Source organism: Trachemys scripta, chromosome 7 (genome assembly GCF_013100865.1).
Source record: "Trachemys scripta elegans isolate TJP31775 chromosome 7, CAS_Tse_1.0, whole genome shotgun sequence".
Classification (NCBI taxonomy): domain Eukaryota; kingdom Metazoa; phylum Chordata; order Testudines; family Emydidae; genus Trachemys; species Trachemys scripta.
Genome location: NC_048304.1, coordinates 17,397,163 through 17,410,192, shown reverse-complemented (window position 1 = coordinate 17,410,192; position 13,030 = coordinate 17,397,163). Strand labels below are relative to the sequence as shown.

Sequence of the window (13,030 nt, the reverse complement as noted above, 5' to 3'; positions counted from 1 at the left end):
CTGCGCCCCCGGCTGGGCGCTTCCCCTCCCGGGCTCCAGCTGCGCTGGGGAAGCGCCGGTTGGGGGCGCAGGGTCTGGAGGCTGCCCGGCAAACCGTGAAGCCGGTAGCGCTCGGGCAGCCCTTTCCGCATGGCTGGGAGTGGGAGAGAGGAGGGGGCGGAGTTAGGGCAGGGAAGGAGCGGAGTTGGGGCAGGGCTAGGGGTGGGGAAATGGGCAGGGCCAGGGCCCATGGAGGCTCCTCTTTTTTTATTTATTAGATATGGTAACCCTATGGTTGACACATGATTACCAATAGGCATGTGGTAGATTCAGAACCATAAAGGGCAATATGGCTATGAATTAAGAGAGTTAAGTAAAGACCTAAACTAAATGAATCATTTTAATTCCATGAATAGAAAATAACCCTCCCCCAGTGCTGTGCAGTCCAAGCAGCACTATTCAATAGCCAGCCTTCATCATGGTGAAATTTGGATTTCTGGTAAATCTGAACTGGGCAGTGTACTTAAAAATTCATGTTAGTTTGGAGAACTGCCATTATTGTTCTCTGGATCCCTAAGCAAGCTTCCTATCTCCCCTGGGACCTGTGAAAGACAAACATTGGTTAAACAAACATTCCAGCTGTATTTGTTCTTTAAGAAAAGAGAAAACACACGCCACAAGTAGTAGCTGCTTGATTAAATAGCCAGACAGTCAAATAAGATGGATTCTTGGCCTCCTATTACAACACAGTGCTCTATTTTTAATTGAAAAATGTGATTACATAGTTGCATGATTCTAGTGAACAATAACCTCTGTTTTTCCCCAAACAGGGAAGACAGTTTAGTTAAGAAATAAATACCATGTATGCCTCCCTGATTTGATGAATCCTGCAACTTTTCTATGCTCCAAAGAAGGATTTAGAAGTAAGGGTAGAGAATTTTTGGAGCAGCCTAAAAAAATCTTCATAGCTTAAATTTGAAGAGGAAAAGACACCCTCAGAAGTAAGTGTGTGTGTGTGTGTGTGTGTGTGGGGGGGGGGGGGGGAGGGGGCGGCGGAGGGGGAAGAAAGAGGGGTTGTATGATGTTGAAATACCAGAGCACATAGCTCAAAGCAATTTGAGCACTCAAATTCCCCTAAAAGTCCTTCTATTGGTTAGCTTACTTCCAAAATATTTTTAAAAGGTTTTCATTTGTTCCCATAATTGCATTATATACCAAGTCCAAATAGTGGGCATAGAAAAGAATGTGTGATCTGATTGGATTTTAAAGCAAACAAGCTACCCATTCAGATGGTGAAGAACCCCCTTTTGGCTCAAATACTCATAAAACTTAATTTTGTTTTTGAGTTAAACAGCTGATTGGGTCTACTCTAGAGACTGTATTTAGCTGTAAGAAGCATCTCAGCTTTAGTACTGATGTGACAGGGGTCATTTCAGTGGTTTCCCTATGAAATAAATACAACTGGACACCAGATAACAGTAGGGCTCCTAGCTACTGACTTGTGACACTTAAGGAAAAATAAGTTACAGTCCAGCCATTCAGTCTCAAAGTTTGTTTCAGTGGCACCTGTGTACAGATATTTCTCTTTATATTCCCTTTGCCTTTTAGGAAGGAAGGGGGTAAGAGGAAGATGGCACTTACAAACATTTGCCATGCTAGCCACGTAAGCCTGAAGAGTTCAGCAATAGTTGGTTCTCAGAGAAAGCAGGTATTGAATACCTTCATAGTTGTTAAAATAGTTACACTTGCTAAAGGGTGACCATGATATTTATGGATGGATGGCCTTTGTACTTCAGAATACATGAAGTTCTGTTTATGTATAGTGGATATCAAAAACATTTCGGTTCCATAAAAATAAAGTCCATGTGCAAAGATTTCAAGCTACTAAAGGACCAGCTAGAGTAAACATTTTTTAGAAGAACTGAAGCACACAAGACACTTTAACAAGCAGCAATGACCTGTATACTACTGGATGCTGACTGACCAGTCACTAACTAGGTTATGCCCCTTCTTACTTGCCCTGAATTTATACCAACTCCTGTATTTCAACTTGCCCTCATGTATTATCTATCAATCAATCTCAATTCACATTACATATCTTGAGTGTGCTACTTAAACAGAACGGCTACATAGCATCCTTAATAGCTTAGGGCAAATATTACAGTATAGCATGCTCTCTGCATGGACACAGCAGCAACCTAGTTTTGTTACTAGCTACATATGTAAGTGAAGCTGAATGTTTAAAACTTGCTTGTGGGAAACCAGAAACAATCGGCTGTACAAAATGGGTGAAATCTCACTCAACTCAATAGCGAAACTCCCATTGGCTATAATGGGTATGTCCACACAGCAATTAAATATCTTCAGCTGGGCTGGTGAGCTGACTCAGGATCAGGCTGTAGGGCTGTACTATTGCTGTGTAGACGTTTGGGCTCTGTCTGGACCCCAGATTCTGAGACCCTCCCACTTCACGGGATCTCAGAGCTCAGGCTGCAGCCCAGGCCCAAACGTCTACACAGCAATAGTACAGGCTGCAGCCCAAGTCAGCTGACATGGGCCAGCCAGAGCCATGAGGTGGGTCTTATTCCAGTGTAGACCTTCCCTAATGAGGCCAGGATTTCACCCTATTTTTAATCTGAACCCTGAACCATTCAGTACCTTATAGAAATTTTGGTATTCCAGACAATGGTTAGTCTATTGTAAACCCTAGTCTCTGTACCCGCTTTTGAGCTGACAATCTATGGATGATTAAGATTTTATTTGCGCCTGTATTTCTAAAACAGGTGCTCAGACAATCCTATCCTCATTCCTTTAGAGTGACAATGAACTTTTAAACATAAGTATTAAGTCAGTCGCTCTACCCTGTAACATTAGAAGGTCATGCAGAGCCTCTGTAGGATATTTGCCAGTATAAGTGATGCCTCTCTTAGCCAAACTCCTCAACTTGTCCCTCATGTAACTTCTGTAGCTCACTACCCCTATTTTCATGCATCAGCACTTGCTTCCAGAGACTGGAAGTACTGATGTAATTGAGAGGCCTAGTTTCTCACTATTCCAAGCCAGCTGGAAGTAGGAGATACTGGAATTCTATAAAAAAAGCCTGTTCTGACAAGACTTCTGGATCCAAGAGGTTCAGGACAAGACAGGAAGGAAGAGAAAGCTTTTCTGTACATCGAGCACATCACCGGCCACCGCCAATACTGAGAGTGAGCTGGGGAGACCTAGTGCACCCCCCCCCCGCTGGACTCTATCCCCTGAGCCCTGAACCCACCAAATCTAACTGAATCCCACCACGTGAGGGTCACCCCATCCCCATTACCCAGCCCGCTTACTTATACCCATGACTGTCTCTACTTCCCGTATGGGTGATAGACCCTCACCGCTTATCAACTGTTTCCTGATCCCACCCACCGGTTACCCACCCTCATTGGGGACATTGCAGTCTGTATATACTATGTGTGCTGCCCAGCCCCAAAACACCAACATACACCTATACTCTGTATGTTGCCCCCAATGACCAATAACTGACGCTTCAAATTTTCTGTATCATTTATTTTTTAAATATTCTAATAAAATTTAAGTCTGGCGCTTGATCATTCTGGGAGATGCAGTTGATTTCAATTGGACAGGGATGATTGCACTTCCAGTCATTTGCAGAAGGGTAAGGGTAACAATGGTTAGAGGGGCAAACTGTTAAACAGATGTAAGTCATCATTTATTGTCATGAGACTGGGTTAGCATTATTAAGTGCTAGTCTTTACACAAGCAAGAACACTGCATTCAGTAGGATTGTTCACACGAGTAAGCAAACGAGGAATTTAGTCTGAGGAAGTGTTTATTATGGTCTTAGTCTGAAACTGCAGACTTTAGGGCAGGGACCTGGTCTCTTATCTGTATGCTGTCTAGTGTTCTGTTGGTACTATAAAGAAGCATCTTCCTCAACTTTGAAGTCTGCCTTTAAGGGATGGTATTAACTTGTCTCTTCCTACATATTTGTAAGTGGCAAAAATGTGGAACTTCCATGCATAATTCTTATTAGCCAGTTATCACTTACATCAGTGTCTTACTTTGAGACCTAAAGCAAGCTCCCAAAACTATTACAGCTTAAACCACAAAGTAATCACCGTTTTTACAATGGCTGTTGTAGTTTGGCTCTGTGCAGAAGTAGTTTAGGAAAGCTAATCCAGAGGCCTATACAACAGAGAATTAAAGAGGAAGTAATGCTTCATTCTAGAGAGATTTAGGACCAGTTTATGATTTACATATCAGGAAATGACCACTGACTGCTTCTGTTTAGTGAAGAGAGATACTGCACCTCAAATTAAGCCCACACTATTGATGGCCTCAAAGGGTCAAGAAAAAATAAACTGCTCTTTAAAAGGAGATTTCACATCTACTGTTGAGACTATGGCTCGTTTTTAATGAGACTCATACAGGAAATTTGCAAATAAGGCATCAGACGTAGATGCTGCATTGGTCCTTACAGCTTTAATATAGTGGCCTTGTTTTTTGAAAAACGGAGTCAAGTACAGTTTAAAGGTTAGCTGAAAAAACCCAGAGCCTTGAAATAGGTCACATTAAACCACCTTCATGTAAGCATACCAGAATTTCAATAGGTCCTACATTTAGATTTTCAGGAGAGTCAGACCAACACAGCAAGCACCCAAGGCATCTATTCATAGAAGATTAGCATCCCAATTGGTTAGCTTGGGAACAAACTGAAACATGCCATCTTCCTTATGACCATCCTGAAGAAAGCTGAGAAACATAAGCCTGTTTTTCCAACTTAATACTTGTGTGGGATGCACAGATTTAGTGTAACCAGATGTACAGCAGAGATAGGTTGTCCACTCAGTAATGATTTTACTGGGCATTCACTATCTTAATGTGGTAGACTTTACATTCGTAAAATACATTTCCAGGAGAAACATTAATGTAAGTGAACCTAGCTCCTCATATGGATCCCTGAAAAAACAAAGAAACAAGCCTACCACAAGCCACCACTTATTGTTGCAGCCTGAACCTACTGAAGTTATTTCTGCACTTGTGGTTTTCACAATACACTAACCATTGCTTGAACTTTAACCCCAAGAGAAACCATAGGTTTTAATACTTTAATGGCAATGTTTCCAACAGGGAATTTGTTACTCAATGGAGAACATATTCCTCAACTGGCAAATCCTTACCAGCTTCTGGGTCAGTCCTGGTGGAGCCCACTCATAAGTTATCGTGTCAAACGTTGGATCTTTCCGAGACACAATAGGATTAGTGATGATCATGCGGTTCCTTTTGTAGATGCGAACACCATCGCCACCTTTCACCCGGGCAGTGAGCGTAGAATACTTGGAGTCAGACAACAAGCGGCCAATTTTCCGATCATCTTCTGCGTCAGAGCTCAAGCTGTGATCCTCCTGGCTACATTTGCATGACTTGCATATTTTCCTGTGGGGGACAAGTGAGATCATCCTTTTGATACAAGCTGGACCTTGGTAGGCATGTGCTCTTTTGAAGGCTCAGTGCTGAACTTTAGTAACTTTAAAGGTCAAATATTAAACTGGATCGTGACAGAAGACAAAAAGGGCTTTGCGATGCAAACTATATTTGGGAAGATGGCATGATATACCTTAAAGGAATTTGCAGTGGTATGGAATATAAAGAACTAAAGTGCCTTACTGTTGTCCCTGGTCAGAGGAGCAGCAACACACACTGATCAACTATGCCTTCTATCCTGTTGTGACTGAGTAGCTAGTTTCCATGAATTTCTAAGGGATGTTCAAAGAGATTATTAATTTCATGGCAGTACCACACAGTTTTCAATAGTAAAACACTGGCCTCCATTATTGAAATGTATAGTTCATTGTTCATTCAGTGTTTTTGTAGTCAGAATTATAACCAAAAGATAGAAAGATGATAAAGCCATACTGCTGTTTCTTGATAGTCAAAATATAGAGTTTTAAAAGCAAAGGGCCAAATTCATTTTTAGTATAACTTTAATGACATCAGGGGAATTTGATGTGAATCAAATTAATCATTCCTAATTCTCCTCTGTAGTTGGCAAGTCATAAAACAAGTAGTAACTGAACTTTGAAGGCAGAGATTTTCACGCAGCTTAGGTGTGGAAATCAGGAACCCACAGTTGTATAACGTGACATTACATACCACATTCTGTAAATCTGTAATACCTAAGTAATACAGAGATTCCATATGTACAACAAATATGGAACTGTCCAGTACTTAAATACATAATTTAAAAAGCAAATTAGCAAACACCACAATGGAGTGTTAAGTTCTAAAATTTTGAACAAAACAATTGTGTATTTTCACAAGCATGATATAGACTCAAATCATAATTCTTGTTCATCTGCTGGACAGAAGTTTCCTTCTAATTTTTAGTCATTGTTTCTTTCTGGTTTGCAACTGTACAACACTTTGGTATTATTCAGCATAAGAGGAGGAATACAGACGTTCAGTAGTTAACATCTGTGCTGCTCGAGCTGTCCTCAAAACAGAAGAGATCTACTAGATGTTGCCTACAGTTTGTTTTTCAGAAAAAATACTGAAAAATGGGATATCTAGAAACAAGAAGTTTCTGATATTAGACATCCTTTTGAGATAAATCTCAATTCAGCCAAAAAATAGGCTTAGGAGAACCATTGCTAAGGTAGATATTTTAACCTGTTGATGAGCATGGTGAGTGACATTAACATCCTGCAAACCCAAAGCTTTTTATTTTCACTTTCCCCAGACACACTAGCCGTGTGTGTCACTTTTGTCCTTGATAGCAATGAGGCCGTGTGTGGAATATTTACTATGGACATTTGGCATTATCCTGTTGGCTGGTGCCTCAGAGAGTTTTGAAAGTGAGCAAGGACAGACAGCATGGGTTTTGTTTGAAAAGCATTTTTCAAATCGTTGTACACTGGGTTCCAAGCCTGTGTAACACACACAGGATTTGCATTACAGTATATAAGCCCATATGCAGAGCATCAGGTGGCTAAAGTCTAAACAGAGTATAATTACTTTGGCACCAAGCCCTGTTCCTGCTGTGCCATTGAATAGCATCAAGTACATGTCTGCTGTTTTGCAACTGGCTGATGCCAAAGAAAAAACAGTAGCACAAAGAGAGCACCCTCATTTATATTCACTTCCACCCCCCCCAAAGTGAATATTCAGTTTCATTTACTAAATTCCCAGAATTATACAAACTGTATTAGGCTGTACTGTAGGATTTACAGCCTGTTCTAATCCCTGCCAAGAAATTCTATTACACATTGCACTTTTTAAAAATCTATTTTAAGACAAAAAGAAGAACTGGTGGAATAGAAGCGCAAACTCGTTTCCCCTCCATTTGAACCTGCACTTACATGGTGGGTTCTAGAGTTTGACTGGTTCAGACAGTGCTACTTCACAACCCTTAGCTCCTTGGCCCAGCTTTTCCCCATCTACGGGAGGGATATTAGAGTTTGTAAATTGCCTGGCTCACGGGTAGTGGATAATATTAAAATTGTACAGCTGCAGTTACATCAAGGGCACACAGAGCAGATGGACAGAACTGCTAAAATGGCACTGATCTAACAAACACCCCCACTGCCATTACTACTGTATTTAAGTGCCTCCTAAGTATTTTAGATAGAAACTCCTCTCCTGCTCCCCGGCCTGTAAAAGAAATAGCTTGATTAGTTTTTAGGATTTTATTTTTGCATGCAAGTTTCACATTCAGTTCAGACTGCTGCAAGATCTGAGCTGGCTCCTGCAAAGATAAGCCGCATAGTGACGTCTGTGCTCCTGTGAAAACTGTCTCCCACACTCATGGGTGAAGTTGGTTGAAAAATAGGAATTGGTTTCCTTTGTTGGAAGATTCAGGTTTAAGTTTTCTGCATGGTTTCCCTTAGTTTTCACTTTTTCTAGTGGCATTAGATGTATAGTTTGGATGCAAGGTGCTTAGGTCAAGTGACCTGAAAGACATTTACTCTATACAAAAGAGGGCTATATTTTAATTCATTTTACATAGGGTGACCAGACAGCAAGTGTGAAAAATCAGGACAGGGTGTGTGTGTGTGTGGGGGGGGGGGGGGGGTAAAATAGGAGCCTATAAAAGAAAAAGAGACCCAAAAATCAGGACTGTCCCTATAAAATCCCTAATTTTACAGCCTATGGCAAAATGCTCGGATTCAGGTTAGTGCATATAGGTTATTGCATGTACTAAGTGTATTATTGTTTCTCCTCGTTGTGATACACTAGGATTCTCTAGCACAGGGGTCAGCAACGTTTCAGAAGTGGTGTGCCGAGTCTTCATTTATTCACTCTAATTTAAGGTTTCACGTACCAGTCATACATTTTAACCTTTTTAGAAGGTCTCTTTCTACAAGTCTAGAATATATAACTAAACTATTGTTGTAGGTGAAGCTTCTCATTTACTTTATTTAAAATTAAATTAAAATGCAGAGCCCCCCGGACTGGTGGCCAGGACCCAGGCAGTGAGAGTGCCACTGGAAGAAAAAAAATCAGCTCGCGTGCCGCTTTTGGCACATGTGCCATAGGTTGCCTACCCCTGCTCTAGCATGAGGGTTGCTAGAGAAAGGGAAAGAAATGGTTAACATATGCAGAAGTGTAATCTAGATTAATACATTATGGGGTCAAAAATAATCCTCGCACCTCAGTATGTCACCTGCAATGTGTTGGCAGAGCATTTGGTGCAGTTTGGGAGATCCAGATAGATGTTTAGCAGGCTAATTTTTTGTATTTTCCTTTGTTGTGCAGGTCTCTAGCCAGCCAGTATATTCTTACAGATTTTCTATTACAATCCATTCTATTAACTGCAGGTAAGCACATCACAGCTGCTAGTGTCCTGGCTCCAATGAAGCCATAATATAAGTGAAGCTGAACATATGTTTTTATTTGTACGAGATGATGTATCACTAGTATGCTTTCAGCTTCTCTGTAACCTTCATCCAAATATCACCCTTAAAAAAGGTTCTAGGTTAGAGCCACATCTGCACATTAGAGATGTAAACAAACTGCTTCATTCCACTTTTTAAAAAGTCACACTATACAAGAGTGCCTATTAAAGGGAATAGTCAGTTCCCCACAAGGAAGATATCATTTAATTGAAAGATGCACTCTAGCTTTAGATCTGGTTAGTTCATTTTTGTTCTACACAGCCAATCACCTCCTAGTGCTGCTCTGGAGGGCTACCTTGGCAAAAGTGTCTTAGAGACCCTTTTTAATCCTCCCTCGATCATGGCTCCCCCACAACTTACTGCAGTCTCAAGGGTGATTTAAGTTGTGCCAGCTGCTCATGACCTCAAGGGGGTATTCTACCATGTGGAGACAGCCAAGTCACAGGGATGTCCAGATCATGCCTCCCCACCCCCTGCCAATCAGGAGCTGGGATTACAGCAGCAGAGTCTAGAGCTGATGAAAAAAAAAATATGTGAATCTTCCTCAGAAAACGCTTGCTATGACAAGATTTTCTTTTAACATTTTCCATGTAAATTTCAGGGTTTTCAATAAAAAGAGCCTGAAAGTCTTGACAGTTGAAAAATTTGGGTTGCTCCCTGTGACAGAGGGAATATTTCATAGTACTTTGTATGAAGAATGTGTGGGCTGCAGTTTTCCCTACATGCTGCATGGGTTAACTAGGCAGGGGGAAAAGGTTTAGTCTTTGCAGAGACCGAGGGCTGGTCCCCACTTAGTCCGGACTTCGGACTAAGGTACGCAAATTCAGCTACGTTAATAACGTAGCTGAATTCGAAGTACCTTAGTCCGAACTTACCGCGGTCCGGACGCGGCCGGAAGTCTCCCCCCGTCGACGCCGCGTACTCCTCTCAGCGAGCTGGAGTACTGGCGCCGACTGTGAGCACTTCCGGGATCGATTTATCGCGTCTTAACCAGACGCGATAAATCGATCCCAGAACATCGATGGCGTGCCGCCGGACCAGCCGGTAAGTGAAGACTAGGCCCTAGATGTGACTGACTCCTTACTGTCTGTCTGGGCCCAGACAATTACCTGGCCATGTGGTACCTAGCAAATAATGACCAAAGGGGCCGACCCTCTGCAGGAAGCTAGCCAGGTTTGACTAGCTGGAGAACAGAGGGCCAAGTGACAATGTTTGCCTAGGAACAAAAGCAAATGAGTAAGGAAGAGCTCCTTGGTGTTAAGTGTGGGGCTGCTGGAAGGAGAGGGGTTGGAGGAGGGCTCTGGGCTGATCCAGATGGACTTTGCTGTACTTTTCTGTTTACATTAAAGTAAGGACTTTCTATGCTGTGTTCCAGACATCTAATAAACCCTTCTGTTTCTACCAAGCTGGCTGAGCCACTCCGGAGTCAGGAGTGCATTGCTCCCTTTGGTTGTGCAAGTCTTCCCCAAGTGTCCAATTCAGGTGCACTCACTGGGGGGAGCTCATGGAGTGAAGCAGGAGTGAGGACAGCTCTGAAGTTCAGTCCCAGGAGGTGGTAAAGCGTGACTCTAACAGGGTAAACACACTAAAGGGGTCCTCCCAGGGACTGTTCCAGAGCGGTTTGAGAGCACCAGGCCTGTGGATCTGTGACACTCCCACTCTTGACCCTTTTCTTGTTTTGTGTGTGGGGGGGTTGTGTGGAGAAGAGACATTTTGACTAGTACTGTGAACATAGTTAAAGAAATACAGAGTACAGAAGTGACTATGCAATTCTTCATCTTGGGCTATTTGTCAAAAGGGTTTTCTGGATAGAATGAAAGGGTAGCTAACCACCCTGGGCCACTGATAGTTTACACAGGCTAGCTGAAGAGAGGAGTCCAGTCCTGAATATTTTTTATTCTGAATTTGTAGAATTTAAATTGTGCAAAAAAGGTTACTTTTGTTATACACAGCTATGGTGGAACAGAGCTGAGTAGTTTTTGAAGCATGACCTGTAATCACTTGTGCATCCTGCTGAAATTGCCTCCTGCCACCCAACTGAAGTAGGAGCAAGTGTCATGAACACAAACTGGCTTTTCTGATGGAAATGTTCTCTAACCCTTATAATTGTAGGCATACAGGGATAAAACACCAGACACTATTAGCCTGGCTGCTGTACATGAGAACTTTGAAAAGCTGAAGAACATTGAGAAGCAAATGAAGGAGGGGGGCAGGGAGGTGAGAGAATCCAGGAGTATTTCAGTAGTGAAGTGTTGATACCATTTGGCTTTCTTTGGTAAAACCCAATAGTACGGATTCTGGTCTAAGAAAGAAGGCATGGGGCTATTCTTTGGCTTAGTTTTCCCCTCCTTGATCCTATTACACATTTCTATGGGATGGCAACGTAGAAGGGATATTTTTGTCGGCTAGCTTGTATGGTTTGTGCCATTCCTCATTCACTGAAGATCCAAGTGCCACTTCTGGTACAGGGTTCTGGCAGGAGGTAATCTTAAAAAAATTCCCTTCCCTCTCCACTCTTCCCCCCAACTCATCTTATAGCCCGTCTCCAAGCCTGGTGGTTCCCCTTAGATCCCAGAGCCTTTGTGCAAATGCCCTGTGCCTCATTATTACCAGGATTACAGTAACACTCTGATCTCACTTAGGGCATCTGATTCCCTCTGTGCTAGGCACTAGACAAGTTGTGTGAGAGATGGTCCGTACCCTGGAGAACTTACAGGGTAAAGAGAAGACAAAGAAGTGGTGGAGAGGAGATATACCATCATGGTATAATGAACAGGATAATAGTCTCCAAACATCATGTTAAGTCCACAATTTTGCTTGTTCCTTTAAATTTTGGGTGGGGCTGTATAGGGAGGAGGATCACGACGACGAGTCAAGGTGGAGAGACTGAGGGTTATGTCTACACTGCGCAGTTAGCCTGGGTGATTGGCACCCAGGTCTGAGCACTTGGGTTAGCCTAACCCACTATAAGCATTCAGCAAAGCCCTATATGCATTAAGTGCAAAACTGTGACGACATAATATGTATCTGGGGGCATTTCCCATGGTTCTTTGTGTTCAGACACTCAGATTTTTCTTCTATCAATTCTGTCAATTGTGAAGGAATATGCCTGTCTCTCAGGGAGACTCGTGGAGGACTATCAATATTCAAGTGACCTTTCCTGTGTCCTCACTGCAAAATGGGCAGGTTCCAGTCTGAGGTAACAGCTTCAACCCAGACCCCCAGACATGCAAGCAAAAACAGGTTCAAAGCACAAAGAGGCACATGCTTGAGGGTTATGTGCGCCGTAGCAGGTTTAGACAAAAGTCATATGTAGGTGCATGAGCTAAGATTGCACTGTAGACATATCCTAAGGATGGAACCTTCATGCTGGCTCTAGTCCCCTAGTGGCCTCCCCAGCACTGAGTTTGCACAAGCTATGCATTTCCCTTCCTCCTCCAACACAATCATTTATCAATTTGCATCTACATTGAGAGTCAGTGAAGCCTGAATATAGACAAAGCCCCAAGAGAGATTTTTAAAGAGCCCATCCAGCAGTAGATTGATTACCTCCAAGAATGTGGCTCAAAGCCTGTACACATCCCTCTGCATCGCAGACAAGGCACCCCTCTTCCTGATTGCTGCTGGCTTACAGACATCTGGAAAAGAGAAAATGTTTTGGGATTTTTTCTTAAGTATACACACACACCTCTTGATCTTGAGTTCTTCCATTGTGTATTGCTTCTCAAGCATGTTGATGCCTTTACAACTATGCCTTATGTTGTTTGAGGTCTCCAGATCAATAAATCATTGGGCAACTGAGTACTCATGGTTAAGCAAGACAGCTGAAAAAGTTCTGGTCTTGAACATAGATGAAAAGGGAGAGAGACCTCTTTTATTGACTAGCTGGGTGCTAGCTTATAGTACCTCCACCACACATTATAAACCATTGAGACAACATTGAAATAAAACCTCTGGTGGCCAAGAAATTGGGCTCACTAATCAGTACAACTGGAAAATTTCTTATCAAAGCAAAAACTTCAGACTCCTTCCCTTCTAGGCCATTTATTTAATGGACAGGTGATTAAAATGCAGCACAATCTAAACAGATGTTTAGAGCCTGTGGTTAAAGGAGTATGTTTTACATTTAGTTTTAGCACAGGATATTGAAT

General features: G+C 42.4%; 1 protein-coding gene across 2 annotated transcripts in view; it reads right to left on the bottom strand.

The window, feature by feature from the left end:
• Positions 1-13,030, bottom strand: part of LMCD1 (LIM and cysteine rich domains 1) — a 67,344-nt gene that overhangs the window by 19,810 nt on the left and 34,504 nt on the right. Inside the window, exons 2-3 of one of the 2 annotated variants that reach the window (XM_034776452.1) lie at positions 12,429-12,517; positions 5,166-5,421 (exon numbers count right to left, since the gene is read on the bottom strand). In XM_034776452.1, coding sequence (XP_034632343.1) covers positions 5,166-5,421; positions 12,429-12,517 — 345 coding nt within the window. The remainder of the gene's footprint in view (positions 1-5,165; positions 5,422-12,428; positions 12,518-13,030) is intronic. The other variant, XM_034776453.1, reaches the window with a different exon arrangement.